The 22132-nt window shown below is 48.5% G+C and overlaps 1 protein-coding gene across 3 annotated transcripts in view; it reads left to right on the forward strand.

Moving 5' to 3' along the window:
• Positions 1-22132, forward strand: part of JADE2 (jade family PHD finger 2) — a 533878-nt gene that overhangs the window by 269623 nt on the left and 242123 nt on the right. For all 3 annotated transcript variants that reach the window (XM_085617976.1, XM_085617974.1, XM_085617975.1), the window contains exon 7: positions 5635-5802. In XM_085617976.1, coding sequence (XP_085474102.1) covers positions 5635-5802 — 168 coding nt within the window. The remainder of the gene's footprint in view (positions 1-5634; positions 5803-22132) is intronic.

A 22132-nucleotide genomic window follows, 5' to 3' on the forward strand; every position in this document is an offset into this window, starting at 1 on the left:
GACACCTCTCCTGGCACAGAACGTGACTCGCCACATGGGCAACCATTCCAAGTGGTGGTTCACAGGGCAACCGAGGTGCTAGAAGTGCAGCTGCCCTACTTATAGACTAAAACAAATGGTTTGACTGCAATTCTACAGTTGGAGGCAGCAACATCTGAGCCTCTACTTCAGTTTAATGCTACCCTCATGGATTCTTTGACCAGCGCCTGGTGACATGAATTTTCTCCCTAAGCACACCACTCCTCAGATCCTTATTGTGTAGCCTCGACAAGTAAACACAATCATAGTTAATTTCCCATGGCTGAGCCGGTAGAGAATCTAAAAGGATAGATGCCTTTGGCAAACATATGTTTTATTTAGTAAGTCTGGCATTGCAGTCTATAAACGCAGTCTGTGTTATGTGCTGACAAACTGATGCCCTATGAGACATGGCCAGGGAAATCTTTCTTGCAGTCCTGGAGGATCTGAGGGCCTTTAAAGCCCAGATGAAACTGAATGGGCAAGATGTGGCAAATTATGTTACCAGGCAGGTTTGGCTACTAAAGATTTCCTTGGCAGAGCAGTTGGTACAATTGTAGTCCTTTGTCGACATGCCTGTATGAGATTCACTGGGTTCTTTGGCGATGTGCTGCTTAGATGATGAACATGCTCTTTGATGAGGCAAACCTCTTCAGTGTGAAGATGGATTCCATGTTGTAACACTCTAAAAACAGTGATGCTACAGCACATACCTATGGTCTGCTGACCTTTGCCAATAAATTCCCTCTCCAGTTTTGGAATTTTAGGGCCCACTGCAGAGGGCAGATGTTTAGACAACTCTACCTGCCAGTGATGCAACAGACCGCCCAGTCCTTTCAGGGATATGGATTCTGCAGGCAAAATGTGGGCCAACAGGGGCACTAGTCTTTAGCAAAGTCAGTGAGAGTCCGAGCTGGTGTGCCAGGTGCCACCCTTGTGTCCCGAATAAACAATGGAAGGCTGTCGTGTATAAGGAAATCATATGCGTTCTGTTCCCCATTTGGATTCCTCAGTCTGGTCCAGCTGCTCGATTAGCCATGGCAAGTGGCTCAATATCTTGGGAAAAGAGCAGTGGAGAAAGCAGGCAACCCTGTTGGGTACCCCTGCTTAATGGAATAGGGCCCGAGACATAGGAGCCGGTCTTAACTCTAGCGGAGTGGGTGGTATAGAGCAGCTTAATCAGCCGAATGATTCGGGCCCCAATACTATATTATGTCACAACAAGAAACCACACTCGAGCAAATCAAAGGCCTTCTCAAGGTAGAGTATCCGGCACCCAGAGTGAGGCCAGCGCTGCACAGCGTCTGTAGAGACTCGGAAGAAGGAAGGAATTGCAGGAGTGTGTTCTCAATACGCGTAATGTCACCGTCTAGTTGCTTGCGAATGTTCCAATTGAGCCTGAGGCAGTGCCCCCCTGATGGTTACCTTAAAAGCGTTCCATTCAGTCAGCTTGTCAGTGGCGGTATTGGCGTGGTGTTCAAAGTAGTCCTCTAAGACAATGCCCAGAGAGGTATGGAAGGGTGGGTCTTCTAACGCAGCAGGTTGTAGACACCAGGTGGGTATGACAGACGTGCTATTGTCCCATGCCAGTTGTAGGGGTTGGGGGTTTTGATCATTGCGTGTGCCCCAGGTAGTCCGTGTGTTGAACTGTGAAGAGGAGGCACATCGATCCCACAATTTGATCTAGTCGGACATGCAGGGTGTGTGGTGAGGAGTAGAATAAATATATGCATGCGTGGGGTTTACAGGCAGGCCAGATATCTACATGCTGCCAGTGAAGCAGCCAGTTGCCTAGTGCTTGGGCATTGAAGATAGCTATTGTGCGGGGTAGAGGAGAGAATATGCAGTCCAAGGCTGTGTGTAGTACAGAGATGAAGTCTTACCCTAAGAGCCACGGGATATCACTCCACCTCGACAGCTTGCTCGACAGTGTGCGTAAGAACAAGGTCTGGTCAGTATTTTGGGCATATATTGTTCCCAGCAAAAGGTGGTGGCTATCTAGTCAGCTGTGAATTAATACATATCGCCAGTCTGCATCAATCTTTACCTCATCTGCTGCAAAAGGGATCCCAGGTCTCACACAAACCAATACCCCTCTGGCGTAGTATTAGTAGTCAGTGGCGTATACCTGTCCCCTCCTCTGCTACTGGAGTATGAGAGCTTCAGCCAGTATCAAATGTGTCTCCTGTATTAGCGCAATGAGAGCAGACCTGTGTTTAAGGTAGGAGTGTACAGCATAGCGTCGCGAGGGTGTGTGCCTTAGCCTCACTTTCCAGGTAATAATGTTAGTACGTGACATGAGATGATTGGGTTGGGCTTCCGCCCATGACCGTGTTGCGCAATTCAGAGGCCTTTATTATGTGCAAAAGTGGTGGTGGTGAGTAAGGAAGGCAGGGGGAGAGGAGGAGAGTACTTTGAAGGCAGTTCATGTAAACTGGGTAGAAAAGGGAAATCCGAACTGGAAACATTATGAGAGCGGAGGAACAATGGGTATCTGCCCAAACTGTGAACGGCAGTTACTGGCTGCAAGGGCTAGTTGCAAAAGTCATGGGGTGGGAGAAATTGGGAGAGAGGGGGCTTCAGCGCCCCATGTGTCAAGGTATGGAGATGCCAATTATAGAGATCAATTTTTGTGAATTAGCAAAGCTGAGCACTGCATTAACTACCAGTGTCCCAGACCGGGTAGCGTGCTCCGGGTGGGGTGGGGGGGGGTGGCGGGGGCAAGGCCAGTTACAGCTGTGGGTTAAGAGGTTATTACATGCATGAACAATACAGTCAGAATTAAGGGAGGAAGACCAGTTAAAGGCATGTGAATGACAATAATCATTGTAACTAAAGGACTTCATGGAGGTTGTCAGCGTCTTTGCTGTGGTTATGGGTACGCATGGTGGATGCCATCTGTAGGGCTTCACACGTCTCCTTGATTACTTGTTCCAGATTCGGCGAGGAGCCAGGCCCCGGGGAACGACACCCCTGTTACCGACACCCCCGGCGGCGTTCCCGAGCCGGCCTGCTCAATGGCAAAGAAAGGGGAGGGCGTTGTGTCAGAGAGCAGAACGCGGCTTCAGGACTCAGTGTATGTCATGGTATCCGAGCCCTCCATACCTTCTGGGAGGCCCACCACACCTTCTGGGAGGCCCACCACACGTATTTTGTTTCTTCTTAAACAGTCCTCCGCACCCTCTGCCTTGCATTCTAGTTTGTGCATGTGGTCTACCAGGGCCTGCACCAAGAACACTGTTTCGCTTGTTACCGGTTGCTGTTCAGCCAGCATTTGTTCAACGGTTTGTACATTATCTGTTAGTTTGCGGTAGTCAGCGTGTATCAGATTAAAGTCCATTGTAACTTTGTCTATTCTGCTTCCTAGTGACGTGCGTGTCTTTTCAAGTGCTGCTCCAATCTTTTCCACGCCTTGTAGCACTGACTCGAGTTTAGTGCTTAGGTACTCAGGATGTCCTGTTGCTGCATTTTCTCCCACTTGTCGCACTATGGCTGAAAATTGTCGCGGTGATCCCTGCTGGGCTCCCGAGCATAGGCGCTCCATGCTGAAGTGATGCATGTTGAGCGTCTGGAGGTCCCAACACGACAACGCCCACCTGGGAAGTTGTCACCTCAACCTGTACAAGTGTATCAGCAAGGATTGCATGCCAACTACACTAGGACGAGCCCAGTGTCGGCTAAAGATCCTCCATTCTATCCATTGGGATGTGAAGTGGTGGGGGCTGCGTCACCGGATTAGGCCTGTTTGAGTGCGCCTCAGAGAGTAGCAGGTGTCGCCGCACGAGCAGCCCAGAAGTGTTACAAAAGAATTGTTTCACCTGAGGTCGTGTGGAGGAGTTATAGATTTTAGGGCCAGCTTGTAAACATTAGACCAGTCAATGGCATCACAGGAAGAGCAGCACTGCTCCTCTGATGGGGCGTCCCGTGATTCTAGTGTCTTGGGGACTGTATCTGTGCCGGACAGACACACCAGCTGCCTCCCCCCACTACGTCACCCAGACTGGTTTGAGTAATCTTGGGCTGGCTTGTTTGCTTTCTCTGTGATCCCCAACGTTGTTTAGTCCATGGATGGGTGGCCAGTGATGCCCTGCAGTAGGCCCCAGTACCCCACGGGTCATCAACGACTCAGCCCTACCGGGCTATCTCCTCCGCCGGGCAAGCCATGGACCCTACGGGTTCACAATATCTGGGCCCTGCAACCATCCAGACTCTGCCAGGCAGTTAAAGGGCCCACATCAACATCTAGGGAGGTCCCCCCAGTCTTCACAGGCTGCAGGTATAGCAGGAGCAAACTATCTGCAGCACTGCTAGGGTCCGCGGCGTGTGTGTACCCAGCTATTCTTAATCAAGGCCACCCCGATTCTCTAATGCCAGCTGGTCCTGGACCTGAGAGCGGTATTACATAGGACTGAAGTAGGCCCTGAGGGTCCTCAGGAGGGTAACCAATGTTGTGATTGCGTTTTCTAGCCCCCTGCTCGCTCTGCAGGGTTGGCTGCCAGTTGTTTTCTGTATTATTGCACCCATCCGCCCGCAGCGCCTGGAGTGTTTTTCACAGGTGGCATGCGGTGGGGGGGGGTGGGGTGCGGGGTTAGATGAGCAGCAGCAGGTTTTGCGGCACCACCCAACCGCCGCACAGTGGGGTCAGGCTTCCTCAGGGTCCTGCCGTGTGCACTACTCACTGCCTCGTTTCCCACACAGAGGTCTACTCCAAAGATGAGACTGGTGGCCTGGCAGAGCCTGTTTCGTGGCACATCAGCCTGGGCTCAGGGGTTGTGTTCGACTAGCCCCTCATGGCAGAAGGCCCCGACCGTGATCCCAGCAATGGCGAGCTCTCCACTGTCTAGCGGCTTGTCAATAACCCCTGCAGCCGCAGGACAGGTCCTGGAGCAGGCTACAGCTTTCAGGCAATGTCCATGCTCAGTGGCGGACAGGAGAAAACACGGATAAGGGGCAGCCATGCAGAGCTGCCCCAAGCATGTCTGCCTTTTTGGCCTGGCTAGCTACGCCTCCCCATCACACCGACCGAATCATGCACGCCTAAGGGTGCAGAAAAGGAAATAACAAGTTATTGATGTCCGCGTGCAGGGATAGCACTTACATGTGGTACTGCTTTATCATTTCCGGGGCTCTGTGGAACCAGCGAGGAGCTGCAAAAAACAACCTAGCGCCATGCAGGAGCATTGCTTTGAAAAATCTGGAGGCTTTGAAAAATCTCCAGATCTGATCTGTTGCCTGGAGATATTCTGAGGTGAGGAATCTGCAGTTGGATAAAATATCCACCCAAAAGAGCGTTACCAAAGGTAAGTAAATCTTTGGTATAGTTAAGGCTTGTCCATAACCTTGCATATGGCAAATTACTTTTTTAATTTAAAATTCACCCTTCCTGGCCAGCCTTTTACAAAGAACATGTATTTGAACATTACTTTACTACTGTTTAAAGTGGAATAGTTTAAACGTTGTGTATGCAGATATCAAACATATTTCAACTACTTATAATTACATTGCTATTAGTGAGCAAAAAGAAAACCCTTTTTGATTTATTATGCAATAATACATTGCTTAAAAAAAAAAAAATCTGCAGCCAATATGCCTGAAATATTGCCTTTTTGTTTGTAGGCTTGCTACGGAATCCTGAAAGTTCCCATTGGTAGTTGGCTATGTCGCACTTGTGCCCTGGGAGTTCAGCCAAAATGTTTACTCTGCCCCAAAAGAGGAGGTGCTCTGAAACCCACAAGAAGTGGAACAAAGTGGGTCCATGTGAGCTGTGCCTTATGGATACCTGAAGTAAGATTTTTCTACATGTGTGAGATGGTACTGAACTATACTCCATGATCCATACTTATGGCATACACTGTTTTAGTTAATTATGTCACTAATTAGTCCTTGTTTGGAAAAACTAGCTGGGTCAGCATTAGCTCACTGTGTTAGTGAAATCTTCTACTGAAGGGTGTTGTAGTGGCATAATAAAATGGAGGGGGGCTGCTCATGTTGGCAGATAGTTTGAGCAGTGCAGGTGCATAATCTTTCAGCTGTTCCAAATGCTGAAATTTTGCTGGGGTTTATGGGTATTAATAAGCCAACAGTTCAATGGTGTGAGGAGGGACAATGCTTGAAATGCTTTGCTCAGTTATTTAGAGTACAGACATTAATGCAACACTGTAGAACAACAGCACATTGATTAGCACCTTTAAGCTTTTCTGTTGCAGAGAGATAAGCCAACATGCCATTTTCTTTAGCATCCATTGAAGATGCATAATCATGCATTCATGATTCAAGGGCTCAGTTTACAATCCCAGAACATAGACTCACTTTGTACATGTAAATGTCCGTCTAAATAGAGTGCAGGGATATTCAGGCAGTTCAAATCTATTACAGGCCCAGGCTTTTTTCCTATAATGCAGAACTGAGGACTTTTTCCATAAGCACTCCTGTAACAGAATGAAAAATGTAATTAGTAGACAAAAAGAAAGGCTTACCAATATTAAAGAACTTTCTTAACACCCCCTCCATACCTACCATTGCTATCCTTTCACAGAAACCTTTAGTAGTTCAGTTCATCTAATTTGAAAAGAAGGTCAACAAAATTAGAAACCAGTACATATTAGTAGCGTGCAATGTATCATGTTGAGCATGAACCTGATCAGATACAAACTGTCACAGATCTTCTTCATTTCTCTCCCCAGCAGTTCTGCCAAACTCAGCTCTGTCCAACAGACGGATGGGGGAGGCACAAATATTATCCCTATGGGCATTCCATCTATCCCACAGCTGGTCCCACTTACCAGGACATCTTCTATTTCTATAGAAGTCTTTTTCTGCTTTCATACACTGGTCCATGTCCCCCCCCCCCCCCCCCCCAAGTCTTCCCCTTCTCTGGCTCCCTATTTTTAGGCAATGTTTCGTTTAGCTATGATCATACCAAGGGTAACCCATGTTTGCTTTATGTGGGTCGGGTTGGTGGCCTCCCGTATATTGAGCAGACATAGTTGGGGCGTTGGGTGAAACTCCCTTCCACACACACTCTGCAGCTGGGAAATTATAGATTCCCAATATGTTTTGAAGGCAGGGCACTCCCAGAGAATGTGATAGAACTTGCCCTCTTGTGTACAGAGCCATGTGCGCTTAGCGTCGTCTCTCCTATTTTGGTCAGAGTGCCACAGAGAGATAAGTTCTATGTTGTATGTTAAGCCGGATTGGTTTAAGTTTCAGTGTGATGGCTACCTCACGCGGGAAAGCCAGTGCTTCCTGCCAGTCTTCATCTTCTATGTTTCCTAGATCCCCTCTGCCAAGGTTCTCGAAGACACAAGAGAGGGTCTGGCATATTGTTGACAATTTTTGGGTATGTAATGGAGATTTCTTGCCGGTCTATATGTTCAGATAAGAGCCTATCCTCCAGTGGGGAGGCTTCCGGCAAGACTTCTTCTTGCGGGATGGCGGTCTTCCGAGCAGGACGTATTTGTAGATACCTAATTGTTCAGAACTATATGTTCGAGGCATATAAGCTGCAGATTACACACTTTTGCATAGATCGCCATCTGGTGTTGGGCCCGGATGTTTGCAGTTTGTTTTTCCTCTTGGAAAGTCTTTGGAAGTCACGAGGTCGGTGACTCCTCCCTTGGATCGTATTGCGCATGGGCTTCGGCTCCATCCTCAGATTGTTTTTTTCCGCCATCGGGCTCGGACGTAATACTTCGCGCTCCGGTTCCGAACATTTCCAGTTCGACGATCGAAGCGGAATCCTCGCTCATCGCGGTATTGTTTAGATCCAGATCTCCTCAATCACCTTCTCTTCGACACATCTTCGATTCCAGTCGTCCACGGCAGCCTTCGGGCCTACCCAAGCTCCGGTCCCGGCTGATGGAAAGAACTCCATTCAAGAAGTGCCCTCGATGTGGGTCCAAATTCCCCCACACTGATCTTCATGAGGTGTGCAACCTCTGCCTCTCCCCGGAACACGAGGCTCGAGACTGTCCGACCTGCAAGTCTTTCAGATCGAAAAAGACTATTCGAGATCGAAGGGCCAGACGAAACATGGCGCACTCCTCGACCTCCGTTCCAGTCGACATCTTCGGGGACGACGTCGAAGATCCGGGACAGCAGCACACCGAAGAGGACCTAGTCAGCGCTTCCGAAGCCGACGACTCAGATGTGGAGGACATCACCCCGGCGCAGAGGGTCGTGAGTACTATACCCCCTCCCGCACCCGCGCCGACACCCAAAAAGGCTTGGGTCACGCCTTCGCCTCCGGGCCTAGGCAAAACCAGAGACTCTGCTTCAAACACCCCACCTTCGGGCCCGGCTCGAGCCAGCCCTCCAGCGGTGCCGAGAAACACATTTCGGCACCGAAAAAGAGACCGGCCTCTACCTCGGCACTGAGCTCCGCACCAAAGTCCTCGGTGTCGAAACCCAGCCTTTCGGTACCGACCAAACCCCATAAGGCCCTCGGCACCGACACTTCTACGCCGAAGCCCACCTCGGCGCCGACCAAGAAATCTGAGGTTCCCAAACCCAGTGCTAAGCACGGCACGGACAAGCCTAAAAAGTCATCGGCCCTGAAACCTTCGGCGCCGACAGAACAAACCCTGTCACAGGAACTGTTTACACCGGATCCATTGCAAAAGACTCTTACCAAGGATCCAAAAACTGGACATTTGGCACTCTCTTCTAAAAAGAGACATTTGGACAAACCGGCTCTGCCTCCACCTCCAAAGAGGAAGGACTCTGCTACCTCCCCTTTCAGAATGCCTTCCCCACCTCCTCCACCCTCTCCACCTCCACCCCCTCCGCCTTCTCCACCCCCACCTCATTGCTCCCCGACCCCGTCTCCAGACGATGATGATCAGGGGACCCATATTACGATCCAGGGGATGTGCCCCAAGACCCCACCCCTACATGATCCCCAGACCCATGGGACAAGTAAAATAATCCAGACATTCCAGACGTCCCACAAGATGACCTTTACACTTCCAGGCCATCTCCACCGGAAGACTCATTAGGTTTCCACCACCTACTTCAGAGGGCGGCACATTATCACGGGGTAGAGCTACACACTGACCCAGTAGAGGAGGATTTCCTCCTCAGACACCTTCGATACCGCACATAGGTCTACCTCCATACTACCTATGCTCAAGGGGGTGATAAAACATGCGCCAGAGGTTTTTAAGGACCCAGTCAGGGCTAGGGTCATTAACCCACGCATAGAGAAAAAGTACAAATCTGCCCCCACAGATCCTGCCTATATCCAAGGGCCAGCGCCACTAGATTCCCTAGTGGTTTCCACTGCACGGAAGAGGTCAAACTCCCAGGCGTCAGCTGAAGCACCACCACCTGACAAAGAGTCAGGAAAGCGCACTGCGTCACAGGCAGCTAATATATGGCGTATCGCCAACACTCAAGCGCTATATGCCAGATACGATAGAGCGCATTATGATGAATTAGAAACCATAATGCACCACCTCCCAGAAAGATACAAAAATAGGGCCAATGAATTAATTCAAGAGGGTAAGACTATAACTAACACCTCCATACGCTGTGCCCTAGACGCAGCAGACACAGCCTCCAGGGCCATTAACACTAGCGTCCTCCTCCGTCGCCATGCTTGGCTGAGGGTATCCGGTTTCAAACCTGAGGTACAGGCCTCCATTCTAAATCATCCCTTTGACCAAGAACATCTATTCGGTCCAAAGGTAGATGAGGCCCTCGAGAAAATGAAGGACACGGATACGGCGAAATCTATGGGAGCCCTGCAGTCACACCCTCCTAGGCGCTCCTTTCGCCGCTCTTCCTTTCGGGGTACGGCTAGAGGCTACTCCTCAGATAGCGCGTCCACTTCCTACAAATCCCCTGCCCAGTCCACCTTCACAAGGGGTTATCAAAGAGGCGGCATATAGAGGCAATAACAATAGAGGCAGAGGCAAAACAAATACCGCCCGCTCTGCCACACCGCCTACCAAATGACTCCCCCCCCCCCCCCAGCTCCCTCCAGACCATCCCGCTCCGGTCGGGGGCAGACTACAAAATTTCCTTCAAGTCTGGGAGACCATCACCTCAGACAAATGGGTGACCCAAATTATACGCTCAGGGTACTGCCTGGAATTAACATCTACCCCCCCAAACATTCCACCCAGGCAACGCCCAATGTCACAAGAACATTCCACATTACTAAAACAGGAGGTAATCTCCCTCCTACAAAAACAGGCAGTAGAACAAGTTCCCGCCAATCAGCAAAATTTAGGGGTCTACTCCCTATATTTTCTAATACCAAAAAGAGACGAGACTCTACGACCTATTCTAGATCGCCGGCCTCTAAACACATACATACATTCGGACCATTTTCACATGGTAACACTTCAGCAGGTACTTCCGCTCCTCTCCCAGAACGACTTTCTCACCACACTGGACTTGAAAGACTCATACTTTCACATTCCGGTACACCATGCTCACAGAGAGTACCTCAGATTTGTAGTGGACGGGCAACACTACCAGTTCAAGGTGCTCCCATTCGGGGTCACAACAGCACCAAGGGTATTCACCAAGTGCCTAGCGGTAGTGGCGGCACACCTCAGAAGACAGCACATTCACGTCTTCCCATATTTGGACGACTGGCTGATAAAAGCCACGTCCTACAACCAATGTGTACACCACACCGCCACTACAATCCAACTACTTCACCAGCTAGGCTTCACGGTCAACCACCAAAAGTCCCAGCTAACACCATCCCACATAAAGCAATACCTCGGTGCCACCATAGACACCTCAAAAGCCATAGCCTACCCCAATCCGGCCAGGATTGCAAGCATTCAGGCTTTGCGTCAAAGATTCATACCTCAACACTCTCTTCCAGCAAGAGTGTTTATGCAACTAATAGGGATGATGGCCTCTTGCATTTTCATAGTGCCTCACGCAAGACTCCATGTGCGTCCACTCCAAGAGTGCTTAGCGCGCCAATGGAACCAGGCCCAGGGGCAACTGACAGATCTGGTGTTGGTAGACGGTCACACCCATCGCTCTCTGCAGTGGTGTAACACCACAAATCTTTCCAGAGGTCGACCGTTCCTGGACCCGGTTCCACAAATAATACTAACAACAGATGCATCGCTCTCCGGCTGGGGAGCTCACCTATTACACCTCACAGTGCAGGGCACATGGACGCCGCAACAAAAGTTACTCCATATCAACCATCTGGAGTTACTGGCAATCTTCCTAGCCCTAAAATCCTTTCAAACACAGATTTTAGGCAAGGCAGTCCTCATTCGCACAGACAACATGACGGCCATGTACTACATTCAAAAACAAGGCGGCACACACTCTCCACAGCTCTCTCAGCTAGCACAGAGCATATGTAGATGGGCAATTCCACACAAAATCTTTCTCCTAGCCCAACATGTCCCAGGAGTCCAAAACACCATGGCAGATCTGCTCAGCAGACAGACGCAGCAGATCCACGAGTGGGAACTTCACCCACTGGTTCTTCACCCGTTCTTTCAGATGTGGGGGCATCCACAGATAGACCTCTTCGCCACCCACGAAAACAAAAAATGCCCAAGCTTCGCCGCCAGATACCCACACCCATTGTCCAAAGGCAATGTGATATGGATGAACTGGTCAAACAAATTTGCGTACGCCTTTCCACCTCTCCCACTAATTCCATTAGTGGTGCGAAAGCTACAGCAGCATTCCCTCACACTGATCCTAGTAGCTCCAACGTGGGCCAGACAACCGTGGTACACCACGCTGCTGGAACTCTCGGTAGTACCACACCAAAAGCTACACCTCTCACCATGCCTCCTAACCCAGAACCATGGAGAGATCAGACACCCGGACCCAGCTCAGCTCAACCTTGCTATCTGGCTCCTGAGATCCTAGAATTCGGATACCTTAACCTTCACCATGACTGTATGAACGTCATCAGAGAAGCTAGACGCCCTACCACTAGAGCCTGCTACGCTGCAAAGTGGAAAAGATTTGTTGTTTATTGCCATAATAACACAATCAATCCTCTAGACGCATCTATACAGCACATCATATGCTACTTGCTCCATCTACAAAGGTGTAACCTAGCATATACATCCATTCGGCTACACCTCGCAGCAATTGCCGCTTACCTACAGAACAGACAGCACCTATCACTTTTCAGAGTGCCTGCCATTAAAGCCTTCATGGAAGGCCTCAAACGAATAATTCCCCCCAGAGTACCACCCTCACCTGTGTGGAACTTAAATATAGTTCTCACAAGGCTAATGGGACCTCCCTTCGAACCTTTGCATAAATGCGAACTGCAATTTCTCACATGGAAAACAGCTTTTCTTGTAGCCATCGCTTCCCTTAGAAGGGTCAGTGAGATACAAGCACTTACTATACAAGAACCTTTTCTTCAAATGCACCAGAACAAGGTTGTTCCCTGTACCAACCCAAAATTCCTACCCAAAGTCATTTCCCCCTTCCATCTAAACCAATCGGTAGAATTACCGGTATTTTTCTCGCAACCTCAAACTGTTGCAGAAAGGGCTCTACACACGCTAGATGTTAAACGGGCCTTACTTTACTATATCCAGAGAACACAACCTTTCAGAAAGACCAAACAACTGTTTGTCTCTTTCTCTCCACCACACAAGGGCAACCCCATCTCGAAATCAGGGATAGCTAGGTGGAATGTAAAATGCATACAGATTTGCTACCACAAAGCAAAACTAACGCTATCTGTTCCCCCTAAAGCCCACTCTACACGAAAGATAGGGGCTTCTATGGCTTTTCTAGGGAACATCCCATTAGATGATATCTGCAAAGCAGCTACATGGTCAACACCGCACACTTTCACTAAACATTACTGTGTAGATGTGCAAACCAAGCAACAAGCTAGTGTGGGCCAGGCTGTACTAAAAACAATATTTCAAACCACTGCAGCAGATACTGGTGGTCGCCGCTAAGGTTGGGAACTGCTATATAGTCTATGCAAAAGTGTGTAATCTGCAGCTCATATACCTCGAACGGAATATGCTACTTACCAGTATGCATCTGTTCTTGGCATGTAGAGCTGCAGATCTACACACGCCCACCCGCCTCCCCGGCTACCTGTATCTGTTCCAGTCTATCTTATTTAGATACAACACACATGGGTTTCTTCACTATTATTACTATGCTCCATCTTTCCCTATTGGCGAAAAACAATCTGAGGATGGAGCCGAAGCCCATACGCAATACGATCCAAGGGAGGAGTCACCGACCTCGTGACTTCCAAAGACTTTCCAAGAGGAAAAACAAACTGCAAACATCCGGGCCCAACACCAGATGGCGATCTATGCAAAAGTGTGTAGATCTGCAGCTCTACATGCCAAGAACAGATGCATACTGGTAAGTAGCATATTCCTATATCTTTGTTCGGTTCACATCCTTGAATGATTCACCATTGTTGGGCTAAGAGTCCCATAGCAATAGTCCAACAGCAATAAAATTCAGTAACCTGTTTTCATAATAGTGCCCATTTATTCACTTCATTGAAAATAACTCCAACCTGTGAGGCGAAAGCCAACTGAACCCCACTCCTCCCAGATGTGACAATACTTTATATTCGACCACCCATTGTGTCTGAGATGCTTCCCTCACTCATCTCTGCCCTTATTTTGATAAGTGGCAAAACAAACCTGTTTTTCCTTCTCTTGAATATTCTAACCCTCTGGTATCTTCTACTTCTTGCTGCTTCCGCCGAAAAGACAAATAAATAGGGCCAATTGGACATGTCTAAACTTGCGATACTTTCAGATGTGGTTCTGAAGATGATGTGTTGTGTGCTGCAGTATGAAGTCTGACACACATCTTAAATTATGTGCTGAAGGGAAAGAGAAACACCTTAATTTACTGTTCAAATAGTTGATGACCTCACCTCAGCTTTGTGTGTCAGCAGCACCTACCATGTTTGCCCTACCAATGCCCTCCACCACTCGGCTTCCCCCTGTCAGTGACCTTTGTGCCACTCCTGTCTCTGGCTAGAAGGTTGACAACCTTATATTTTCCATTGGCACAGCCACCATTGACGAGAAGTTCCTCAACACTGCCTTCACAGATGTCAACGCTGAAACTGTCCCTTCTCTAGAGGCTGAAGAACAGGAAAAGGATGACCGCCCATTTGGGCCAGCTTACAGCCCCCTGGCTAGCTGCATATAAAATCCCTGGATGAAAATGATGGTCAAGACGCTGACAAGCAGGATGATCATGAAAATGTTAAGTATCAAAATGACACAAATTACCATGACCTAGCTGATCAGCTGGATCCAGTGGTTAACCCTACTATGGTATGTCTGGCTGTTCAGAGCAGCCTGTGTACCTAGTTGCGATGTACTTCATTAGGGACCTACATACGATGATGAAAGATTTTTACTCACATTTTTTGAGTCAACATCTGCAAGGCCCCCGCCTCCACAACAGCCAGCTCAATTGGTAGTTCTACCACCTCCACCTCCACCACTGCAACAATTGCCACTGGGTCCATTACACCGGCTCTCAGAGCAAATACACCAAAGATACTGAAGCAAAAGAAGAGTATGAAGTGAAGAATCTACTCTGGAGGACAATGAATGAAGCATTTATGTTGCACTGGAAAGGGAGGCTTCTTTACCTCCGCCAGCAGACTTCCCTTCAGTTGACCTATTGAGATTCCAGTCTTGACAAAGGGCCCCAAGAAGGTTTGAGGTTCCTGCAGCCACATATGAGATTTTTTTCTTGTATCCCCTGAAGAAAGTAGTTTGCTCTATCTTGATTATTGATCTGATTTGGAAAGAAGAATATTATTCAGAATACCACCACTTGCCTAGTAGTGGTTCCAAAAGTGGATTCAAAGTATTCAGCACCATCAGTACTCTCAACTTCATCAACAGGGAGCCATAGAGCCAATTGCATATCACAGCTAAACAAACACTTTTACTCCATATTATTTCTGAAAACATGAAATTAGCGTCCTTTTCCGACCTATGCCATTCCAGCAAGTACCTGTAAACACAGTTGTTCCAAATTGTGGCACGCCACGAGTTTCTGCAGCTGTTCCAGCCGTGGAGTTCTTGGCCCTTGGATTTACACAAAATAACAAGCAAGCACTGGTGGCAGTGAAGGAAGAGGCAACAGATATTTCAAAACTTTGATGATTGGTTGTTCAAGGGCACATCCTGGAACACAGCAGAATGATCAACAGATGCTTGCATTTGTATTTTCCACAGATGGAGCTTAACCTTAAATAAGGAGGAATTATCATGGCGACCTTGCTTTTGGATCCAGTTTCTAGGACCAGTACTGGATACATAAATTGCTCATGACTCACTGTAAGCAGGTCAGACCTACAGGCTGTTGGCAACAGTTTGAAAATTCAGAACCAGAACAACATTTTCAAATGCGACAAGGTGTCAGATTGTGACCCTACTGAGGGACTCGTTAGCTTGGTTGGCCCAGAGATGGCAGGTTTCAAAGGGCTTCTGGTTCCAAGCACCAGTGTAAGGTTCATCATGCTACAGATGCATTATTGAAATTTGGTATGCTTACTTGTAGGAACTGTCCACCAAAGGTCTTAGGAGCCTAAAGGAAGTTCAACACTGCATGAACATGTGGCTTACAGGTGATTTACTACATATTGGCGGGGCATCTTTTCTCACCAGGACAGGCATGACCTCTATGTTCTACATACCTTCTCTGGGCCAGTGTGTCTCTACGTCTAGCAGAATTGTTAAATCTGCTCCTTTGGACCAGGAGGTGCTGAACCAGTACTTATGAAACCACTCCCAGCGCTTTTCTGACCATGCTGTTCCCCACCGGAGCTCAGATTCTTTTGGTGTACTGAGTTTGCAACTGATGGCTAAGTAGTCACCCTGAACTCTCAGCCTCCTATCCTAGTGCATTTTCTGCTAACTTTAATTCAGCTAGTGAAACCAGAGATCAGTCTCATGTACCATTCCCCACACCCCCTTCCCAAACTGTTCTGCTCAACCTTGTTCTGCTGCTGGTATTCATTTCCATCCTTATATTCCAGTAGGACCTTCAAGGATGGACAATTTCTCAATGGCTCAATCACCCAGGCCACCTTCATGCAAAAGGGATTGCTTGCTGGAGCCTGTCACTTACAAGTGCTGGTGACCAAAATAACAATATCCAACAAGCTTTTATCACTTTGGAAGCACTTTCCGTTAAGGCGCTCACTCTCTGCAGCAGAACTAGGCATCTATATGCTGATGACAGTGGAGATCGAAATGAAGCATTTAACTAACCGTGCAGTCTCGAAGTTCTTGGACAAGTACCAGTCTCCCAAAGAGAGTCCAGTCTTTGGCCATGCCTCAGCTCAACATTGATCAGCTTTCCTAAGATTGAAGCAATATCTGCTCTCATGGACATAAAGCCATTTGCCAGGGGACATACAAAATGAGGATATCCCAGTCCATTGTTCTCTCCCTGAGACAGAAGAACGTCATTGGCCTAATGGTTTATTAAGGGCCACATCGAAGCCATGTGAATTGACTGTTAAACTGTTAATCCAGTATTAGGGTATCTTTCATAGATTCACATGCCTGAATCGTTCCCCGTCGTCGGGATGGGAGTCCCCGGTACATAAATAAAGTAATGTCCCATTAGACATATATAGTAATAGGCCAAAGGCCTCACATAAGTAACGACTCCATGTCCTTTTGTAAAAAGGACCAAACTCTAGAGTAGAGCCAATCAGCTATCACAACCCTCTGGAACCCACCTGGAAGGAGGTCTAGTCCCTCAGATTTTCTTCCGCACGTCGTGCTAAGGGAGTCTCTCCTGAGCTCTGCTCAGTTTCCCTTCATTTCTGGATTTCCAGTGATTTTTCGTCTTCAGGATTCCTTCTTCTGTGTGGAGCTCCCACTCTCTTCATGGCAGATACTCCTAAGAAAGGCCTTTTTGATGACCAGCACAAAAACTGCCTCTATTTTCTTTACCCGGACCACTCCTCAAAGGACTATAAGGTATGTCGTACCTTTTCTTCAAAGAACCTTAAAGATTGGGAGGGACGCCTTCTAATTTGGCTGCAGAGACTTAAGGATAAAGACCAAGTCCTGTCTTCTGAGGAGAGTGAAGGCTGCTCTACGTCTTCAAAATCCTCTCAGAAAAGGCCCAGAGTTGCTACTCCAGGACCTTCGTCGCAGCCCCCTCAAAAGAAGGTGCACAAAAAGTCTTCAGAGGCTCCCCTTAAAGCTTTCCCATCAAAGGTTTCTCCACAGGAGGTCAGTCATACCTTTTAAAAGCCTGGTTCCACCTCGTGAATGACTGCTTCGTCGACGGTGAGAAAATCCCCGTCTACAGCTGTGGGGATAACTTCGTCGACAGTGACCTTCTCCATCTCTTTGGCATCTTCTGCCTCGTCCACGTCGACGACTTCCTCGTCGACGGCTGCTAAACCTGTATCGTCGACGATAAAAATTAAAGTCATTGTCGACGTCCATGTCCGCGTCGACGCTACGATCGCCGACGAGCGCGTTGACGCCCTCGACGACGAAGAGTGTTTCGTCGAAGTCTATTCAGTCGACGACGAAGACGACCCCGTCGACAAGGGCTCCGTCGACAACGACACAGTCGACGGCGGTTCTGATGCCGACGACACCGTCGACGACTGCTCCGGTGACGGGACCTTTGTCGACGTTTCCTTCAATTGTGCCAGTTGCTACTTCACCGCCGACGACTACACAGACGACAGGCTCGTTGACGGCTCTAGAGTCCAAAGTGGAGAGTGCGTATGTCCATTTCAAAATCACAACACGCACGTTGACACCTGCCCTGACTTCTGCTAGCAGGGTCCCGCAGTTACCTCCGACTCAACTTTTGGAAGAGCAGGAAGATTGAGACGATGGTGGTATGTTCGGAGCTGCCACAAGTCCTTCCGAACTTCATGTCAAGTACCAAGAGAGTTCGGACTATGATGAACAAGAACCAGAAGACCAGCCATATTATCTTGATGACAGCCATCCTTCCCAGCCTCCTATGGTTTGTCTGCCCGCGTCTTTGGTTTCTGACCTCCAATTTCTGATTACTGACTACAAGCAGAGATTTTCTACTTCTGCTACGTCTTCTGTTCCGGTTGTCTCTCTGCCGTCATGGCTGCATCCTCCACCTCTTCCTCAACAGTCTGTACCTGTCCTGCTACCGCCTCCAGATTCCACAGATGATGAGGATGACTAGCAGCAAGAGGAAGGAGAACTCCATGATTCTCAGTCGACTCATGATGAGTGGGATGATTGTTATCCCTTGTCCAGCGTCTCTGGTGCCTCCTCAAGCTGATTCGCCTCTGGAAGATATCGGAGGTTTTCATAATGTCTTAGAAAGAGCCGCACAGCGTTTCCAGATCCCTATGCCTTCTCACCAACAGGATTGTTTCCTGTATGACTTTAAAGAACCTTTCAAAACATCTGTACGATCAGTCCCTATTATTGACTACATCTGGGATCAGGGTGTAAAAATAATACACAATCCATCTTGGATGGGCAAAAAATACAGAGCTCCGGACACTGCTCCAGCCTACCTTACCGGACATCCAAAGCCTGATTCCGTCATCACTCAGGCTGCTCAGAGAAAATCTAGAAACCCTGCTGCCCCACTGTCCGCTCCTCCTGATAAAGAAGGCAGACATCTTGATAATATTGGAAAACGATTTTCTTCTATGTCTGCATTGACAGTACGTGCCTCAAATTCTTTAGCGTTATTAGGGTGCTATAACAGGCAGATGTGGGCGGACATTGCTCCATACTTGGGTGCCTTGCTGGATGACTCGAGGGAAGAAGCGAAGAAGATCTTGCTGGAGGGCGAACGTTCGGCTGCCGAGATCATCGATTGTGCGATGGATATCGCCTCTGCTGGTTTTCGTCAACTAGCTGGCGCTGCTGTACTACGACGCCAAGGTTGGCCGAGGGCAACTTCATTCCGGCCGGAAGTCCAGACAAAAATTCTGGACATGCCATACGATGGTCAGCTTCTCTTTGGCCCGCATATTGATGAGGCTCTTCAGGGTATAAAATAGGATACCGACACGGCTAGGGCTTTGGGTACCTTTCAGTTTAAAAAAAACTTTTTTCGTGGCTCAAGGGGTAGAGGTCAATCTTCCATTAGAGGAGGCTACAAACACGATCGGCCTACCTATTCCTCCTCTAACCAACAATAGCGGCCACAGTACCAACAATGTCAACCACAGCAATCTTCTTACACTAAAACCTCCTTTCGAGGAAAAGGAGGACGACAGAAGGACGCTGCTCAGCGGCAATGACTTTTCTCTACCGCTGGTCTCCATCTCCTCTCCACCCTTCCAAGTTGGAGGAAGGGTTTCCCACTTCCTAAGCAATTGGAAACAAATAACAACGGACCGCTGGGTTCTTCAAATGATAGTTTGGACGTTCACTGGAGTTCATTCACACTCCTCCCCAGACCCCTCCTCACCTATGCTTCACAAAAATCTCGGCCCGTTGCTCTGGGAACTTTCACTCATGCTCCAGAAGGGAGCTATAGAAAGAGTTCCTCTTTGTCAGCGGGGAAAAGGGTTTTACTCCCGTTTTTTCCTGGTGCGCAAAAAGGAGAAGAAATGGAGACCAATCCTGGACTTGAGAAGTCTCAACACATTTTTTAAGAAACGGTTGTTTTGCATGGTTACCATCTAAGAAGTGCTGCAACTTCTCAACGCAAACAACTACATGGTGTCTTTAGATCTTCAGGATGCCTATTTCCATATCCCTATCCACAGAAACCACAAGAAGTTCCTGAGGTTCGCCGTGGCAGGCAGACATTACCAATTCCGAGTCCTGCCCTTCGGACTCAAGTCGGCTCCAGACATTTTTACAAAATGCCTCTCTCCAGTGGCTGCATATCTCAGACAGCAACACCATCAGGTCTTTCCCTATCTCAACGACTGGCTTGTCAAGGCACCTTCTCTGGACGGCGCGACCAGGTCTTCGACGCCTGTCTGCAGCTTTTCAGTCGCCTAGGACTCACACTGAATCAGGACAAGTCCGTTCTCCAGCCTTCTCAGCGGATAACCTTTCTGGGTGCTACTCTCGACACAACACAGAAAAAGGCTTTCCCATCACAAGAGTGGCAGAACAAACTTCTTCATTTGGCAACTCACATAAAATCCAAGAAGTCTCTCTCAGTACGCCTCTTCAAATCCCTTCTCGGAATGATGTCATCCTGTATTCTGCTTGTTCCTTACTGTCGCCTCCACATGCGCCCTCTCCAGGAAGCACTGTCGGCTCAATGGATTCAATCCGAAGGATCCTTCGACGATGTCATTCAAGTGACCCCTCAGATGGTCACTGCTCTGCAGTGGTGGACTAGTCCACGGAATCTTTCTCAAGGTCTGCCTTTCTTGCTTCAGGCTTCTCCACAGGTCATCACAACAGATGTGTCCCTAGAGGGTTGGGGAGCTTTCCTCCAAGAACTTCGAATCATCTGGCTCTCCTGGCATTTCTTCCCAGGATCAAAGGTTCTCTAGTGCTCGTCCGTACGGACAACACTACAACGATGCACTACCTGAACAAGCAGGGAGGGACTCGTTCCTTGACACTATCTCACGAATCTCAAAAAAATCTGGAACTGGTTGCTCCATCACATTTCCCTTCGAGTGGAATATGTTCCAGGTACAGACAACGTACTGGCCTCTTCTGTAAGCAGGCAACAAACAACATGCCACGAATGGGAGTTGAACCAGCGGATTCTCGACCGCATATTCTCCCAATGGGGCACTCCTCTCCTGGACCTATTTGCTACCTAACAGAACGCCAAATGCCAAAACTACGCAAGCTGGTATCCCCAGCGAGGATCTCTAGGGAATGCATTTTCGATCGCATGGTTCAACGTCTTTGCATACGCTTTTCCACAGATTCCCCTGATTCCCAGGGTCCTCAGGAAAATGAAGACAGAACCCTGCACGCTAATCCTAATAGCTCCGGCGTGGCCGCGTCAGCATTGGTTCGCAGAGCTCCATCTTCTCTCTTGAGCCGCCGATCTCTTTGAAACCGTTTCCCACTCTCCTCTCCAAAATGAACCGGGAACAAGTCCTACATCCGGATCCAGCTTCTCTCAAGTTATCGGCTTGGCTCCTGAGTTCCGAGAGTTTCATGGCCTAGACATTCCTCCAGACTGCAGGGCGGTTCTGGCTCGGGCTCGAGCCGACAGTACTAACAGGACATACTCCATAAAATGGAATAGGTTCTGCATCTGGTCAGCGAAAATACACCCTCTTTCGTCTTCCCAAGAACAAATACTACCTTACCTTCTCCATCTGGCAACTTCAGGTCTTGCTCACGCCTCTATTAAAGATCATCTAGCAGCAATATCCCGTTTCAGAAGATCTTCTGCAGGCCCTTCTCTTTGGTCTAGTAGGCTGATTAAACAATTTCTCAAAGGCCTATTCTGGACTTTTCCTCCAGTGAAGTCTCTGCCTCCCACTTGGCAGCTCAACACACTTCTTGCTCAGCTCAGCTTACCCTTTCAAGCCGATACACAGAGCTGATCTTAAATATCTTTCTTGGAAGACGGCACTCCTTCTAGCCCTTACCTCTGCCAGGCGCGTAAGTGTGCTCCATGCATTCTCAGTTCAAACATGACCGGGTCATACTGCGGACTCATCCTAAGTTCGTGCCCAAAGTCCTGTCAGACTTTCACCTCAATGAACCTATAGTCTTACTGACCTTTTTTCCGAATCCTCAAACGGCGGCAGAAAGAGCTCTACACTCTCTAGACCTTAGACGCTGCCTTAAATTCTATCTTCACAGGACAAAATCGTTCCGCAAATCCAACCAACTCTTCGTGGCTTACAGTCGACCTAGGAAAGGTCTTCCTCTGACTAAACAAAGTAACTCTCGTTGGATCTCTGGAGCTATTACTTTCTGTCATCAGCAAGCGGGCCACCCCTTGCTTTCCACGGTTCGAGCCCATTCCACTAGAGCAATGTCTACTTCCATGGCACTCGTTACGGGTGTCCCTATCACAGACATTTGCAGAGCGGCAACATGGAAGATGCTGCATACATTTACCAAGCATTACTGCTTGAATACGGAACTCATGAAGGATGCTGCGGTGGGACAGGCGGTGTTGCGACATCTATTTCGCTAGATGTGAGCCCTTTTTTCATCCC

This window comes from Triturus cristatus, chromosome 7 (assembly GCF_964204655.1).
Source record: "Triturus cristatus chromosome 7, aTriCri1.1, whole genome shotgun sequence".
Lineage (NCBI taxonomy): Eukaryota > Metazoa > Chordata > Amphibia > Caudata > Salamandridae > Triturus > Triturus cristatus.